Here is an 18,574-nt window from a genome sequence, read left to right on the forward strand (position 1 = left end):
ATAGGGAGGAAGAGTAAAGACTGCTTGACTCCATAATCACAAAGGTATCCCCAAAGACATGCCATTAACACAATGGGACTAGAAGGAAATAAGTGTTACGATCAGGCACAAATGCTTTGGAAGTAAATGTGCCTGGTTGCACAAAGGCAGTACTATACAAAGTTAGCTTTTGTGCATTGATTAAGGGAGGGTGTATGCATTAGTTAGTTCAAAAGAGTAGAAAAAGGCTAGTGATGCAATGTGCACTTATAGAAGGCTTTGGTTAGTATAGTAGTAGGGGCTAGAAATGAGAGATTTCAGGTCCCTAAAGCATTTATTCTAGATGTTATATACTAAATTTAATTAAGAGAATGTCTTTCAGTATAGCTAACTGTCTTGTTGAAGAGATTGCCCATAATAGAGATCCTTATTTATCCATGGAATTATTGGAAGTCCACAATGAAATTGAGGAAAATGCTATTCTAGAGTCTCTCACGTGTGTTTGGTATGAGTGGTAGCAAGACTAAAGACTATTATTATTTCATTATCACTCAAGGTTAGAGTTTTCTCTTGTGAGATTTTTTTTTTTCCATTGTATTTTGGTTCACTAGTGTTTGCAACTATATGTGATTTAGGTCTCTTTCATGCTACCATGGAGATAATAACAAATGATCTCTTGGACCACCTGTCTTTTTTCTGGTGGAAAGAATGGGTCTAGAAACTTGAAGGGCAGCTTGGCTCAAATTCTTCCCTGTATCTCTTAGTTTAATGCAGTCTTTAAGTTCTAATTTAGGGTCTGGTAGACTGAATGATGAAACTGGTGATACAGAAGTTGCTAAGGCCATTGGCAGGGGATACGTCCATGATTTTCTGATGTTTATACCTTCATTGTTTTTTGATCTGTAAAGGTTATATTTGAAATTAGTTACTGTCACATTTTATTTAACTGATACTTTTGTATCTTTTTCCATTGCCTTGTAGGCAATCGCATTGCCTCCTATTGCAAAGTGGCCTTATCAGAATGGCTTCACCCTAAATACTTGGTTTCGTATGGATCCATTAAATAACATTAATGTTGATAAGGATAAACCTTATCTTTATTGGTAAGTAATATATTTAATTTTAGTACTTTTGTCTTAAGTATTTCAGTTTTATAAATATGTAAGAGTATCAAGGCAACATATTAAGTAGAAGATGTGTGTGTGTGTGTTTATATTTGTATATGTTAAAACTATAAAGATACAATTACATAAATTTATTTTATTTATGTATTTCTTGCTGTTGATTCTAGGCAACCTGCTTCACTACTTTTTTTCCAATTACAGTTTAAAAGTTAAGGGTTACAAACCTTCTCTGTCCACTACACATCAGTCAATATTGATTAGTTGTGGGAGGTTGTTAGTGTACGTGCTAATCCCTGATAAGGGGGAGGAAAAAAAAGTACTTCCAGATTTTATTTACTTTGCCTTTTTACTGTCCTTGTTCTATGAGCGTAATTAAGGTATGCTTTAAAATGTTAATAATAACTATGATGTAAGAAAATACAATCAAATAATAAAATTAATTATTTGTAGATAACTAACAGAATGGGTTGATGAACCCAACAGTAGGTTGACCTGTAAGGACTGATAGCTTGGAAATTTTAGTTTGCCAATAATGCACAGTAGTGAGAACATCAAGCTTTCATTGATTGCCTTAGCATATACTAGGCATTGTAAGTGTTTACATGTAAGTGTTACCTCATTTAACATTTGCAGTGCTCTGAAATAAGACTGTCTGAGGCCTTAATCTTCACTACTTACTTATTGATCCTGTGCTTCGGTGTTTTCAACTTTAATAAATTGAGGATGATAACAGTACCTATCAGGTTAATGAGAATAATTAAGTGCTTTTGTACATTGATTCAGAAATATGAGTATAGAAAAATGTGAGCTATTAATAGCTTATCAGCTCTGTTAAAAAAGATTATATATGGGTAGTAATGAGAGAGTTTTAAACAAAAATCTGAACCTCCAAACATAAATGGGTTGAACTTCAGAATGGCCATTTGGCAGATCATATATTTATTTCAATAAGACCATCATTCTGGAGAGCATTTACAGTTTGTGCTAGGAGTACAATTTACAGCTAGGAGGTGTGCCCCCTTAGAAGAAGGTAACTATTTCATAGATACATCTTTTTTCTTCTTTTGACTAAAAATGTATTCCTGTGTTTAGTTACCTACATCATTTATCAGACTTGGCTCTTTTTTTTTTTTTTTTTTTTTAATTTTAACTTGTAAGCTATTTTGAAAGATATAGTAGAATTAGAGAGCAAGTTGTTTTTGAAACAGTAGCTTTGTAAATGGTTTCTGTATTTGCTAATTTTGGTGGTCCTTGAAAGTAAATGAAATCTACTTGGTAAGATTTTATTGGCTATTAGTTTGTTTTTGTGTATTTGTGATATTTTACATTGAAATATCAATAGGTTTTGTAGTTTTCTATTTTCTCAATTTAAATTACTTCTTTTAGTTCTAAATCTAAAAGGTTTTAGTCTTTATTTGGTACATGTAATACCCCTTCTGACTCTATAGGAAAATGAGTTTTTATTTTATATGCAGATTTTTAAAAAGTTTGTTTATTTTTGAGAGACAGACAGCATGAGCAGGAGAGGGTCAGAGAGAGAAGAAGAGACAGAATCCCAAGCAGACTAGGTGATGTCAGCCCAGAGCCTGAGGTGGTGCTCTAACTCACGAAACTGTGAGACCATGACTCAGAGCTGAAACCAAGAGTTGGATGCGTGACTGAGCCACGAAATGAGTGTTTATTCTATATTTGGGGCCAGGTGCCCTGAAATGAGTTTTATTTTAAAGTAATGTTTTATATTATTTTTATAATGCTTTTTAGATATATGGTTCTTTGTATCAGAGAATATTAAACAATTCTATTTTCTTGACAGTTTTCGTACTAGCAAAGGAGTTGGTTACTCTGCTCACTTCGTTGGCAACTGTCTAATAGTTACATCACTGAAGTCTAAAGGAAAAGGTTTTCAGCACTGTGTGAAATACGATTTTCAACCACGTAAGGTAGGTATAAATAAATATTTCTATTGAGGAACACACAATTTACAATTCCCACTGTCTTAAAATTCACTTGTTATGACTTCTGTAATATTCTCTTACTGATTTTCTAATGACTCATAATGCTTTTTTTTTCTCTTCCCCTTGTCTGCATTTTCTTTTTACTTTTCTAACTTTTCACATAAAAAGAGGCTCTTGACCTCTTGCAGTGTGTGTCTCACTGCTAGCTCATTGTGATTTATTCTATGCCATTCTTAAAGTAAATACTTATTGAATATTTCCTGAGTTCCGGACACTGTTGTAGGCACTAGAGATGTGACAGTGAACAAAACAGACCAATTCCTGCTTTTGTGGAGCTTATATTTTCCGGGAATTTTTATTCAGTTTTATGAGAGCTTTCCACTCTTATTCTTATCTCCAAGCTCTTTTCTTATATTCTCCTCTACCAAAAGATATTGCCACGGGAATGTCTGTTTGGCCTCTCAACTTCAGAATATGTTAACACCGAATTTGCATCTCCAGTCCTATATCCATTATGTTCTAAATCCCTTGTTTAGATTAAGAAACTGCCATCTTCATGATAGTGGGGACTTGAGTCACTTTTGTTTTTCATCCCCTTTTTGATCTTTACCAGTTCAATTTTCCAGTCCTTTACTTTGTATCTCTGTAATATAGCTTTCTTAAAAAAAAAAAAAATCATTACCTGCTGCTTGAATTCTTCATACTGTTCTCTCTTTATTTTGGATCCTTTGTCTTCTCCTCTCCCAGATGATTTCACACGCTAATATCTGATTTATATTCTTGGTAATATTATTGCATTGCTCAAACCGATCATTTGCTTCTTACTAACAACTAATTTATTCAATTAACATTTTTGGTCTAGTCCCTCATGATTTGGGTTTTATTTTCAGCTCTTTGCTTATACCCTTTATTGCGTCGAAACTGAGCTAGCATGTGTGTTTCACTTTTTTCCTTTTCAATTGTTCAATCTCTGGCATGAAAACATTTACATGTCTCCTCACTTGTGGCTGTAGGTCTTCAAATCTCACATTATCGTTAGGTTCCATTCTACGTAACATGATTTCCATGGACTCTTTCCTTGATTTGCCTTGCTCTCAGATATAATCTCTCTCATAGCATATTATTTCAGTATTTTTTATAACAATTATTTGTTTTAAACCTTTATTACTCATTTATAAGTGCATAATTTAGTAACTGTTGAGATGAAGCTGTGTATTTGATTCATCTGTGTATTCCCTTATTTACCTGCCACAGAGTTTTGAACTGACAATAATATATGTTGGATAAACAAATAAAATAATGCTTTAATAACCAGAAAAGAGTTTCCTGAAGGAGTAGGTTATATTTATCTGGACAGCTAATTTCTGTTGAGCAGTTGATTTTCTAGTGCTGTAAAAATAAAGGAGGTATTACTGTTGATAAAATGAGAGAGAGAAGGCCTAGGCCTTGTGGTCAGTGCTTCTTTGTAGGGCAGTATGCCAAAGACCTTTTCCATGTGGCTGGAAGAGGAAAGACAGTCAGTCACGGCAACAAAGATCAAGTCATTTAGGTTGTTACTTACTATGTGATATGTGTTTAAAATCAAAAGCTTACCAGCTTTTCTTGTTGTTCTTTCAGCACAGTATTACACCCTGCAAAACTAAGTTAATTTTTGGAATTGTAGAGAACTAGAGCTTTATCCATGAGCATTAAGCGAGATTTTGCACCTTTTGAGAAAGGGTTTTGCGCAGGTTTAATGGAAGATACAGTTACTTAGAATTCCAACCACAGACGCATTCTTATATGTTTATACTGATCCAAAAATTTTGGTGTATAGCATATATAATTTTGTATGCTATGTCATTTTGTATAATAATCTATGTAATGTATAAATTTGCTATATGTTATATAGGAATAATGGAATGTCTTTTCAATTTTTAGCACTTTTATGAAAACAATATTAAACAATTTAAGTTATATTATTAATTCACATTTATTCAAAGGCAAACTTATATGAGCTTTATGTTACTTTAATTATAGTTCTGAGGAATTATGAAGAACATTTGCAGAAATTGTTCTTTAATAACAGTTCTGTCTTATTCTTCCTCTTCCCTTTTCCTCTCCCCCAAATTCTCTCGGTCGTCCTTTACCTCCTCCTCCTCTTTTGCTCATCCTTTCATCTTCCCCTGTCTTTCCCCTTCTTCTTCCCTTTTTTCCTCCTCCTCCTTTTCTTGTTCTTCTTCCCTCTAACCGTATTTGCTTTAGATACAGAACAAGTTTTTAGACTGGACATTCAGACTTCACAGTAGTTTGTATACATGTACATGTCATGCACTATGGATTTATACATAATTAGCTCTTTTAAAAGGTCAAGTGTTAAACCTCCAGATTTGGTAATACAGAGAGACTTTTCTTGAGGGAGTTTAAGCTGATCCTAGTAGTCCTGAATCTTGTTTCCTGAGATTCAAGGTTACACTAATTTCTGCTCTTCAAAAATGCTGGCTTCAAGAAGGGAGATATTACTCTGTGGTTAATGTTTTGGCCCTTGAAATATACCTCTGAATATAGATATTCAGAGGCCAGGTTGATATGTGTTTGGAATTTTTTAAAAATTTTTTAATGTTTATTTATTTTTGAGAGAGAGAGCAAGAGAGAGAGAAAGAGAGAGACAGAGAGCCACCCGGGTGCCCTGATATGTGTTTTTAAAAGTCCGCTGTAGGGGCACCTGGGTGGCTCAGTCAGTTGAGCATCCAACTTTGGCTCAGGTCATGATCTCGTGGTTCGTGGGTTTGAGCCCTACATTGGGCTCTGTGCTCACAGTGTGTGGAGTATGCTTGGGATCCTCTCTCTCCCTGTCTCTCTGCTTCTCCCCAGCTCGTGCTCGCTCTCTCTGTCTCTCTCTCTGTCTCTCAAAATAAATACATTAATTTAAAAAGTCTTCTCTAAAGATCTAAAGATAAAAAATAAAAAATGTGCAATTATGTTATATAATTAGATTTATAAGATATAATTCACTATCACCTGGGTTTTTTTCTAGAGGGATGTTCTTGGCTATTTATTGGACTCTATCTTTGTGTTAGAGTATACAGTCATTTGAAAGTTCAGAATTTAAAATAACAAGTTACAGAAGGATAGGAGTTCCTATTTCCACGTGTTTAAGGCCAGTTATCCCTTATAGGTTCAAGGGCCTTTTTTGGATACCTGGCAGTGAGATTGTCTACCTTCTTTAAGAGCACACTTTACTTTATATCCAAAGGAATATTTATCCACAGGAGCAACCGTAACAGAGATTGATGAGCCCACATATGGCAGAGGGAATGTCATTTCCTCTTCTTTCTGTTTGTTTTCTTGTTTGCTTATGATCCCGTGTATGTTTTGCCACATATTGAAGAAAATATTATTTAGGATGGGGTTTTCAAATATATATTTAAAATTTTACCTGAGTCCAATAAAAATATTTGCTTTATGTTGAAGCAATAGTAAAACTGTTTCTCTTAAAGAATATCAGCGTGGGGCACTTGGGTGGCTCATTCGGTCAAGTGTCTGACTCTTGATTTCAGCTCAGATCATGATTTCACAGTTTGTGAGTTCAATCCCCACCTAGGGCTTTGCACTGACAATGAGGAGCCTGCTTGGGATTTACTCTCTCTCTCCCTCTGTTCCCCGCCCCCCCATGCTTTCTCTCTATCTCAAAATAAATAAACTTAAAAAAGAATTTATGTAAAAGAAAGAATATCAGTGTATCAATCATTCATTAATATATACCTGGAAAATAGCTTAAAAAGCAGGGATTCTAAATAAATTCATACATTAGAATGGAGGTTCTTGATTTCTTGATACAAATCCCAGTTATTTTCATACAAATTTAATTGTCTCTCCTCCAGAAATTCTGATTTATTAGATTTGGGATGACACCCAGGGGAGTTTGCCAAATGTGCCAAACTGTTTTGAATTTCAGTGGGAACTTGTTATAAATACAGATTCTTGGAATTATAATTTCCATGTTAGGAATATATTTTTAACAAATGCTCTAGATGATGTTTTTCATCTGACAAGTTTAGATAACAGTGATTTGAAGAGTATAAACAAGGAAAATTAGGGTGAAGCTAAGAACTAAATAAAATTGTCATTAACCAATAAAAAGCAGTTTAACCCATTTGTTCTCTCTCTCTCTCTCTCTCTCTCTCTCTCTCTCTCTTTCTCTTCACACTATTTCCTTATGAGAAATACATTCCCATTTGTAAGAGTTCTATATATGTTGATTCTAAGGAGTCTTGGTAGGAACAGGGCCAGGGAGTGATAGATGTTTTAAAAAACCATAGATGCTCATAAACCTTGAAAACCATAAATACTTTGTTTTACTGTTTCATTATTCAAGATAAATGCATTCTCTCTCTCTTTTTTTCTTTCTTATTTTTCCAGGAGATGACCTAGCTAAATTGTAATCCTTTGGTAAGGTGTTTAACTGGCCTTTCTAAAAGAAATCTTTATATTAAAACTTTTGCTTTCTTAGCTGTACCACTCACCGAATGTTTGACCTTGTGAAAATTCTGTAACGTTTTAGCCCACAGTAAATTATTAGCCTATTACCTAAGATGTAGTAAGTGCTCAATATGTGTTAGCTACTATTGATATTTGTATAAATATCATGTTATATTTTCCTATGAATTCTTATTACAGGTTTTTTTTTCGTTTCTGTTTGGTATTTTTTTCTAGATCTAGTTTTGAGTCTTAACTAATTGCAGACCTCAGTGGATGTACAGAATATCAGTATGCATGCACAGTTTCCAGTTTTCCTCCCATTTCTTTTAAAATATAAATCAGAAATATAAAAAATATCAAGTCAAACATTGGTCTCTTTTGAATGGAAAAGACACTTGTGTGTTATATGTACATATTGATGTACCATGGAAAGAGAACATTAAAGTTAATTTTCCTATAACTGCTCTGACCTTCACTGAGATTAATTCGTTCATTCAACTGTGCATTCATTTATTCATCCATCAGCTTTGTCAAATATCAGTGTTATGACCAAAAGCAAACTCTTTGATTATAACTCCACATCTTATTATCTGGCTAATTAACTGGCTAACTGTATTAATTATCTTAAGTTAATGGTACCACTACCAATTTAAGTGAAAAATGGGAAGCCATCTTTAGACTTCTCTTTTCTGTATCAGCACTTTCAATGAGTTTTGTTAATTAGTCCCTGTCTCCCTTCTTTTAAATTACTAATGTCTTTGTCTTAATTTAGACTTTTATAGTTTTCTTACCTCAACCTTTGCAGTAGTTTTCAGGTTTATCTTGAACCACATTTGCCTAACTGTCCCACTTACTCAGTACTGCCAGTTATTTTCCTAAACTATGAAGATGATCATTGCATTTTCCTGCTCAAAATTCCTTAGTGATAAGACATTACCAAAAAACAAAGATTACCAAAGGTGTCCTAAAGTCTCTTATAAACTGATCTTTGTTATTGTGTCTAAATCTAAACACCGAGAAGAGTTTTGTCAGGCCTCTGTGCTGTATGTAAAGTATTAAGATTCCTCTTTTCCCCCTGTTTACTCAGCAATTTGTATTCATCCTTCAAGCTTAGTCATAAGTTTCATTTTACTCTTTTAGTGACTTCTTCTCGGTTAGCCTTCCTTCTCCTTTTGTCTTTTCTTTTCCTTCTGCGCTCAGTTAGTCATTACTTCTTTTGCTCCCATATCTGTGTTTTAGACAGTTTCCATGGTTTTATAATTGCTTTCATGTTTGTTTTCCTGGTGAACTCTCCTTAAGGGTGTATATGTTATCATTGCTCACAGTCTGGGGGATACTGGGCATGAAATAGACTATCAGTAAATTTTTAAAAAAATGTTTATTTATTTTTGAGAGAGAGAGAGAGAGAGAGCGCCTGAATGGGGGGAGGAACAGAAAGAGAGGGAGACACTGACTCCAAAGCAGGCTCCAGGCTCCGAGCCATCAGCACAGAGCCCGATGTGGGGCTCGAACTCACGAACCATGAGATCATGACCTGAGCTGAAGTTGGACGTTTAACCGTCTGAGCCACCAGACACCCCGACTATCAGTAAATTTTTTGAATGAGTGAGTGACTCTGAGGAGTAAATGTCAATTTTAGCAGAAAAAAATCTCATCAGATGGAAATTGTGGATAAAAAATAGGTATTAGTTAGTGCTGTCTTCTTTATGGCTGCCAAATATGTATTAGGAACTGTTCTTCATAATTCTCATATATTGTCTCTTATCTGTAATGTTCATTCCACAAAAAGGCATTATTATTCCCCCTTTTTTAGAGATGGAAATAGCTAAATGATTTGCCAGAAGTCATAGAGCTTGTAACTTGGGAACTCAGTTTTTATATCTGTATGAATGTAAAATTCATACTGCACAGCCAAGCACCCTAAGTTATTTGGTACATAGGAGAAAGAACTCAATAAATACTTGTTAAATAAGTTCTTTACTATATCAAGTATGTAAGTAACTATAATGATATATCTAATATTATTTATCTTAAACTTGTCTTTGGAGAGCAGGAAATCCTTTTCTATTTATAGGCATTTGTTTATATGCATTCTATTTAGAAAGTTAAAATTTCTTTTTTTTAAATTTCAAATTTTGATTTAAATTCAAGTTAGCTAACATGTAGTGTCAATTGGTTTCAGGAATAAAATTAAGTTATTTATCACTTATATAACACCCAGAGCTCATCACAAGTACCCTTCTTAATGCCTATCACCCATTTAGCCCATCCTCTACCCACCTCCGTCCAGCAACCCTTAGTTTGTTCTCTGTAGTTAAGAGTGTCTTACGGTTTGCCTCCCTCTCTGTTTTTATCTTATTTTATTTTTATTTCTCTTCCCCTATGTTCATATGTTTTGTTTCTTAAATTCCAGATGTGGGTAAAGTCATATGGTATTTGTCTTTCTCTGACTGACTCATTTTACTTAGCATAATATATTCTGGTTCCATGCACATTGTGCAGATGGCAAGATTTCATTCTTTTTGATGGCTGAGTAGTATTCCATTATATATATATATATATATATATATATATATATATATATATATATATATGGCACACATTTGGGCTCTTTCCATAATTTGACTATTGTTTTGATAGTTAGAAATTTAAAATTTTAATAATTTTACTCCAAAATAATAAAGGTTATATTTCCTGTGTTACCTAGATGGCATTCTGGTGGAAAATTTTCAAACTCAATGAGGATAATACAAGTAAATTTGAATTTTTATGCATGTAAACTTCTATAAGATTTTTCTTAAATTTATATGAAGCTCAATTTTTATGGCTTCTTCTTGATAATTTTGTAATATTTAGAAATAAGAATGGTTAAATGACTGACTTTAAATATTTTCTTCTGCTTTTAATCAAGACTAACATAAATGTTGCTTTCTGATCCAGTAGAAGATTCCTTTTGCAATAGTTAAAGATTACCTAGACTGAAACAACTTTAAAAAAGACATGTGTTTAGGGATTAAATAGTTTGACCTAACATTTTATTTTTATAATTGAGGAACAGTGTTCTTTGTGTTATTGTTTTCCATGAGTTGTTTAGTGCACTATTTTTATTTTCTAACTTGAAATGAATGAAATTGAATTTTGTTCAAAGTACTTCAGACACCTTGAAATAGCTGATGTTTTCGTGGCTGAGAATTATTATAGCTTTATGTTTTTCAAAATATAGTATTATGAAATAATTGAGTAGTGCTTTTAAGTAATCTGGGAAACAAAGTTTGTATTATATATTTTTATGTTTTTGTGGGGGAAACGAAGTCTAATTTTTTTCTTCTTAAACACTGAAGGCATACTTGTTCAAGTGTCTATAAATCATTTGCATTTTTTTATATTTTAGAATTATATTTCTGTATTCTTGGCCTTAGATTGTTAAGTTTCAAAGAGAGTAAGGGTTGGATCCACAAATCATTGCAGAATTTAAATCATTCCATATCAAAATATATACTTGAAATGCTTTTGGTTGGCCCTAGGAATTATAAACTTAGAACTTAATACAAACTTATTCCTCGATTCTTAATGAATATTCACACATTATTAAGTTAAAAGATACATAATTTTTCTTGGACCTAATAAATCTGAGTTGTGGAATTGAAACCACCTAATCTTATTATAAATGTTAAAATGTTGGGGGTGCCCGGGTGGCTCAGTTGGTTAAGCGTCTGACTCTTGACTTTTGGCTCAGGTCATGATCTCACAGTTCAGGAATTCAAGCCCTGCATCACTCTGTGCTGCTAGCACAGAGCCCACTTGGAATTCTTTCTCTCTCTGCTCCTTTCCTGCTCCTGCGTGCACGCTCACTTTCTCTCTCTCTCTCAAAATAAACAAATAAATAAATAAATAAATAAATAAAACTTTTTAAAAAAATTTAAAAAAGTAAATGTTAAAGTGTTGTTCCTTTGACTATCTTTCCTGACCATGCAATCCGAAATAGAATCAAGGTTAATCTTTCTCAGTTTATGCTGTTTTCTTTTCCTTCACAGTAATCATTATTTGTCATTTTATATTTATTTACTTGTCTAATCTGTGTCTCTTTCACTACACCATGAATTTCAGGAGAGTTGGACCTATGGTCTTTCTGGTCAGACTTGAAACAATACAAATACAAATGGTACAATACAAATGTTATTAAATGAATAAACCAAATATAATTGTATTTCCATAATATTTGCATCTTGGTATAGTAGAAGGAGTGTAATTCCACAGTTCAAGGTATTCTAGGTCTGTCTCCATCACAGATTTATTCTTTATGAGTCACTTCTTTCATCTGCAAAGTGAGAAGTATGAGGGGGAACTTGGTAATGTGTAATTGTTAGTATTCTTTCAAGCATTCTTAAAGTGTGTTGTGAATGTTATGATTGCTTTTTAGGTAATAACTAAACATTACATATCAAGATCTTTTTTTTTTTTTATTTAAGTGGTACATGATCAGCATTGTCCACATTTATAATCGATGGAGGAACAGTGAAATTCGGTGTTATGTTAATGGACAGCTGGTATCCTATGGTGATATGGCTTGGCATGTTAACACAAATGATGTAAGTTTTTTGTTTTTTGTTTTTTTAATCTGTGCTTTAATGTATTTGAGTGTGTGATCTATCGGTATTCATGACATTCATGAATTTTATAATAGTTTGGTAGAAACTTAATAGTTGTACTTCTGAAAGTTTTATTCAGTTAAATGAATTTTTAGTTCTTAAATTTAGTATAATTAAGTTGCTAAAATAGATGATTAGTGATGAAAAAAGGGAAATTGCTCAAATAAATTATTAAGTATTAGGTCAAAACATCCATGCAATATTCTATTCTTTCTAGAATTTCAAGCATTAAAAACAAAAAGGTCTTACACCTTATTTGGATGTGAAAGGAAGACCTTACATACAGTGAATCAGTATAACATGTAGTCATTATTATTTACTACATAAATAGTGATAAATGCTGTGGAGAAATATTAAGTGGGAATAGGTATAGAGAGTATAGGTGTAGGGAAGGGGGAAGCCAGATGGTACAGAGATGATCTTAGTGAGAAGAGTTTAGGGAGCAAGTCATGTGGATATTTTGGAGAAATATCCGGAGAAATATCACTGCATTCACTGAAAGCAGTGAGTGCAGAGCCTTTGAGGCAGAACGGAAAGTTAATTGAACAAATAAGCAGCCAGTTTGCCTAGAACAGAGGGAGGAGTGGACAGAACAATGTTGAGAGGTAAGGTTTAGACAGACCATAGAGGGTGAAATCACACAGGCATCATACACAAACATAATACCTGGGCTTTCCCATCTTAGCCAGCATAAAAATCTTAGGAAGGGTTTCAGCAGACAAGTGGCATGATGCAGGCTCATATTTTTTTTTTTTTAATTTTTTTAACGTTTATTTATTTTTGAGACAGAGAGAGACAGAACATGAATGGGAGAGGGTCAGAGAGAGGGAGACACAGAATCTGAAACAGGCTCCAGGCTCTGAGCTGTCAGCACAGAGCCTGACGCGGGGCTTGAACTCACGGACCGCGAGATCATGACCTGAGCCGAAGTCAGACGCTTAACTGACCAAGCCACCTAGGCGCCCCCAGGCTCATATTTTAAAAATGTCCATCAGTCTGCAGTATTGAGAATATTCTAAAGGGAAAAAATGGCAGAAGCAAGGAGATCAATTAAATGACTTACTGTGATAATAACAAGCAGGTAATACGAGTTTTAGCTAGCATGTTAGCAGTGAAAGAGGTAATACAATTGTATTCTGGAGGGAGCATATCTTGAGTTAAATCCTCAAAAGCTCTGTTCTGGGCTTTCCTTTGTCATTATCCCGGCCTGTTAGAACCAAAATAAAAGATGTTTTCAAATGCCTGATGTTTTACCTTCAAACCCAGTAATACACAATCATTCCAGCATACCTGGTTTTATAAAAACTTGGCCTTTCTCTAACAAAATTCACTTCTCAGTGTTGTCTACATCTTTGCAGACTTTAATTTCCTTAAGGGCAGGGGTCTCTTCTTGTTCTCACTTGTATTATTTTAAATAGTACTGTGTCTGTAGTCCATATTTTCCCAGGGTCAAGGGTTGGAAGAGTACTCCTTACAGACATCTGAACCTTGACCTGTTTTCACATGACCTAAGAGCTGAGAATCTTGTTTTTTATTTTTAAAGGTTTTTATTTTTTTTAAGATACAAACAAAAAATCAAGAAAGATTATGTGACAGAAACCACATGTGGCTGGCAAAGTTTAAAATCTTTACTATCTGTTCATTTATAGGACAAGTTTGCTTTTTTGCCCTAGAAACTCAAGGTGGGCCATAGTCAGTAAATTTTTGAGAATGACTTTGTCAGAATTAGAATGCACAGATGAAATTCTACTTTATCTCTGCCCTCCAGAGGGGAGACTTTTTATTATAGAGTGAAGGTAACCCCAATGACCTTGTTGGCTGTCACTACATCTAGTTATATTTAGAATGAAAGAAATGAAGGGGCGCCTGGGTGGCTCAGTCGGTTGAGCGTCCGACTTCGGCTCAGGTCACCATCTCACGGTATGTGAGTTCGAGCCCTGCGTCGGGCTCTGTGCTGACTGCTCAGAGCCTGGAGCCTGTTTCAGATTCTGTGTCTCCCTCTCTCTCTGACCCTCCCCCGTTCATGCTCTGTCTCTCTCTGTCTCAAAAATAAATAAACGTTTAAAAAAAAAATTTAGAATGAAAGAAATAAAAAGAAAAAAAGAGGGAAGGAAGGAAGTAGAGATGGAAGGAAGGAAGGAAGGAAGGATTTTGATTTTTGAATTATTTGCACTAGTACACCAAGAAATGGAGAGGCCTGGGCTGTAACACTTACATACACATACATTGTGCAGTAAACTCTTAAGTTCCTGTAGTTTTAATTACAGATTGGGTATTTGATGAAGAGTTTCTGTCTTTATAATTCATTCAGAAATATTTTGTTATTCTATTGAGGCACCAAAGGGATTCCATACATATGCAATGCTGTGCTTATCAGCACTAAGATGTGGAATAACTTTGAGAATGGGCAAAAGAAACTGGGGACTAGCATTAGGTGACATTTAGAGAAATAGAGATGGGAAGGGTCTTAAATATGGCTTCTTAGATCTTGAACTCTGCAGATGGAGGGCACTGTACCATCTGCTTTAGCCAGCAGACTTTGGTGATAATTATTTATTTGGTTCTGCATAATGCCTACTTATGGAAGAGAGGGAAGGGATTTTCATTGTGTCCTTGCTTTGTGTGGAGAAGTAGAGGAATATATATCCCTGGTGGAGAAATTAGGTAGTTTCTAAAATTAAGCCTTATGTGTTTGTGGTTAAAATTTGGAGTAGTCATTCTCTGATTCAGGTGAATCTCTCTCTATAAATGGACTGTTGTTAGAGCATGTGAGTTTTAAAATTAGTTTTACTTTTCAAAGTAGAATTTTAAGCCCTTTTACATTTAAGTATAACATTTGCAAAGTGGTTCAGTGATTATTGAGCAGATGGTTACTGTTTGTTTTACTTTTCCATAGATACGAAATACTTAACTGATTTACTTTTTTGGAAAATCTTTAGCTGGCTTTTATTATGTAAATATTCCCAAAGTCTTAAGCGATGCTTTTTTCTGTTATTATTGTTATACTTGAAGGTATACATGAAAGTGAAGGCAGGCATCCTTAAATATTTTATCATTACAAAATAATACATTGATTTTTTTTATGACTTTTTAAAAATAGAGCTATGACAAGTGCTTTCTCGGATCTTCAGAAACTGCTGATGCAAATAGGGTGTTTTGTGGTCAACTTGGTGCCGTGTATGTATTCAGTGAAGCACTCAACCCTGCGCAGATATTTGCAATTCATCAGTTAGGACCTGGATATAAGGTAGTAATAACGATCTTACGCATTCTATGGAAAGTTTTATGTGAATTCTATGTGAAATGTGATACAGTATAATATACAGTGGTAATCTTCTTCAGTGTGCTTTAAAAGTCATCTTTGGAATTTAGTTGTTAGTACAAGTTTCATTTTGTTTCAAAGGTGCTTTTTCTCTTTTGGATTTTTTTCCTCATGAACTTTTAAAATTATAAAGAATGTTTTTTGTTATGTTGAAGCCATGGCTTTTGTTGACATAACTCTGAAATAATAAATTTTATAAAACCGTGTTGCTTATGTGGTATTTGAAATCTCAAATTTTGAAATATGAAATGAACAAATGACTGGTGTATTCAAAATAGAGATAACTTGGAAAGAACAAAGATTTAGAAGGAAAATGGTGTCAATTATTACACGTGGCTGAAATTATTCAGTTTTAGTTTTTATTTTTGCTGGTCCTTTACAGTAGGTGAGGAGGGTCAGTACAGTAGCAAGTATCTGAATTTTGCAAAGTCATTATTAAACATGGTTTATCACATTCTTCCTGTTTTTTAACTCCCAAAATGAAGACTTATTTAGGCAAGATATCACATTCACATACATTAATTAGTTTTTAATATGCAGTACACCTGGCTAGGGAAATATATGAGTTTTATGTAAATCACGTTAGTAACTGTGACATCCCAAACTGTTTGGAGCTGAGAGAAAAGTATGCATTATAAGTCAAAATATTTTTAATAATTCTGAAGAAGTACATGTCTTGCATGGAAGAGCTGTTTGTTTTACACATAGTGTTTAAGTAATCAGTGTGAAGATTGTATTATGAAAAGGGGGTACTAAACTATTTCTGTTCCCAGTGATTTTAAAATAATCATAAATTTTGAGAATGATGCTGTCATTTTTAATGTCAGGGTGATAATTCTTGCTACCATCGTTTGTCCATATGAGTTTACTTGTGTTCCTGTCTCTGAAGTGAATTTGTGCTTGTAACAGCACTGTTTCTTTCATTGGTTCTTTTGTTGGGTTTTGGGTCCTAGTTCTGCCATGTGTTGGCGTTGCATGGTAATGTTTCTGTAATTCAGATTTTTGGATTAACATACACCCTGCCTCCTTTTGTTTCTTTTCCTTGGTCTGTAAAATAGTTGATGTGGCTTTGTTCAGGCACTGCCAGAGTATGATATTAGGTGAATCAAACCAATGATATATAAATAAAGGTAGAAAATTTTAAAAACCACAGTTATTCAAATTTTAAACCCAATATGATTGCTATAATGACATTTTAGAATTGATGGGAGCTTCTTGGTAGGAAAAAGGAAAAGGACTAAATATTAACAAGTTATGTAATTCTCCCTTTGGAAAGGAGCAAACATTGTCTTGAATCACTTTGCGAACTTAGTTGTTTCTTATATGGCTTTTGCTCATCACATTGTTTTATAACAAAAGTGAAAATGAGTAGTAATCCTGTGTTGCCATGTTCTATACACAAGTACTCATGTTATATAAGAATGTAGTCCTAGCATCCTAATATAGACAATAGAGTACCTATATCAAAGTCAGAACTTTTAAAAGAAAATACCTCTAAATTTTGGGTGTTACATGAAAAATAATCGGGGGCGCCTGGGTGGCTCAGTCGGTTAAGCAGCCGACTTCGGCTCAGGTCATGATCTTGCGGTCCGTGAGTTCGAGCCCCGCGTCAGGCTCTGTGCTAACAGCTCGGAGCCTGGAGCCTTCTTCGGATTCTGTGTCTCCCTCTCTCTCTGACCTTCCCCCGTTCATGCTCTGTCTCTCTGTGTCTCACAAATAAATAAACGTTTAAAAAAAAAATAATTTTATTAAGTTTTGAAAGTTCCCAGTTTATGGGTATAGCCCACTGAGCCCCTTGTTTATATTAAAGGAAATAGACTGTAAATCAATGGGTATGTATGTATTTTCTCAATTTGTAAATATTAAAAATAGAATCACTATTAGGACAAACATCTGTAAAAATTTTTGACAATGAAATTTTTTTCCTAGAAATTCAGAGAATGAAGGGAGAGGGGAAAGAATGCAAATGAAGATCAGATTGTGTTATCACAGGGGAAAAAAGCTGAAGTGGTTCACATAGCAGTCTCAATTTTCTTGGGTAAAGTAGGAGGCAAAGTCACTTCCTATGAGTGAAGGGGTAAAGAGTTGCAGTGGAGTTTTTAAGGTGTTTAGGATATAATAATTAGTTGACATTTGGTGTAAATCACAAATGAAGCTTAAATTATTGTTATATAATAATGTATTTATATTCATCGATGTGCATTATATAGAGCTTCCTGTAAGTATAATGGTCAGACAATATTGTCTGTGATTCCGAGCTTAATGTAGATAGCATGTCAGCATCTGGGCCCTGAAATAAAATAAATTCCCCCCAAAATAATGCCCTCAAACTATATATACTATGTAGCCTATCCCATGTGATTTTGACTTCTTGATCATTAGAGTATTCGGTAATTTTCTTTCTATGAAATGTCTGGTTTTGAGCAATATAGCTTGTCTATGAATATTTTACCCTTAGTTATTTTAGGTAAATGATTAATAAAGGAGGGTATTACTAGTCAATTAAAGAAATCATTAGGTTCAGGGGTGCCTGGATGGCTCAGTCATTTATGTGTCTGACTTCATGACTTGCTCAGGCCATACCGTGGTCTCATGGTTCGTGAGTTCGATCCCTTCACTGGGCTCTGCACTGACAGTGCAGAGCCTGACTGGGATTCTCTCTCTCCTCTCTCTCTGTCCCTTCCTTTCTCCCTCTCCAAAATAAATAAAGAAACTTTAAACATAAATAAATAGGGGAGCCTGAGTGGCTCAGTTGGTTAAGCGTCTGCCTTTGGCTCAGGTCATGATCTTGCAATTGGTAAATTCAAGCCCCATGTCAGACTCTGTGCTTACAGCTCAGAGCTTGGAGCCTATTTCAGATTCCGTGTCTCCCTCACTCTCTGCCCCTGCCCTGCATATGCTCTCTCTCTCTCTCCTTCAAAAACAAATAAACATTAAAAAAAATTTTTTTAACTAAATAAACCATTAGGTTTTGGATTTGTAAAACAGAATTTCTCACTGTAATTTTGTCTAGTCTAGAAACATTTACCGTGAGTTAAGTTTATCATACAGCTCCATTTGATGGGGTTATTCAGTGTGTACAAG

The 18,574-nt window shown here is 34.3% G+C and overlaps 1 protein-coding gene across 8 annotated transcripts in view; it reads left to right on the top strand.

Annotated features, from left to right (window-relative positions):
• NBEA (neurobeachin) overlaps window positions 1-18,574 on the top strand; it is a 678,339-nt gene that overhangs the window by 86,294 nt on the left and 573,471 nt on the right. For all 8 annotated transcript variants that reach the window (XM_042998658.1, XM_042998776.1, XM_042998897.1 and 5 more), the window contains exons 5-8: window positions 961-1,082; window positions 2,917-3,043; window positions 11,989-12,108; window positions 15,269-15,415. In XM_042998658.1, the coding sequence (XP_042854592.1) occupies window positions 961-1,082; window positions 2,917-3,043; window positions 11,989-12,108; window positions 15,269-15,415 (516 nt within the window). The remainder of the gene's footprint in view (window positions 1-960; window positions 1,083-2,916; window positions 3,044-11,988; window positions 12,109-15,268; window positions 15,416-18,574) is intronic.

Source organism: Panthera tigris, chromosome A1 (genome assembly GCF_018350195.1).
Source record: "Panthera tigris isolate Pti1 chromosome A1, P.tigris_Pti1_mat1.1, whole genome shotgun sequence".
NCBI classification, from domain to species: domain Eukaryota; kingdom Metazoa; phylum Chordata; class Mammalia; order Carnivora; family Felidae; genus Panthera; species Panthera tigris.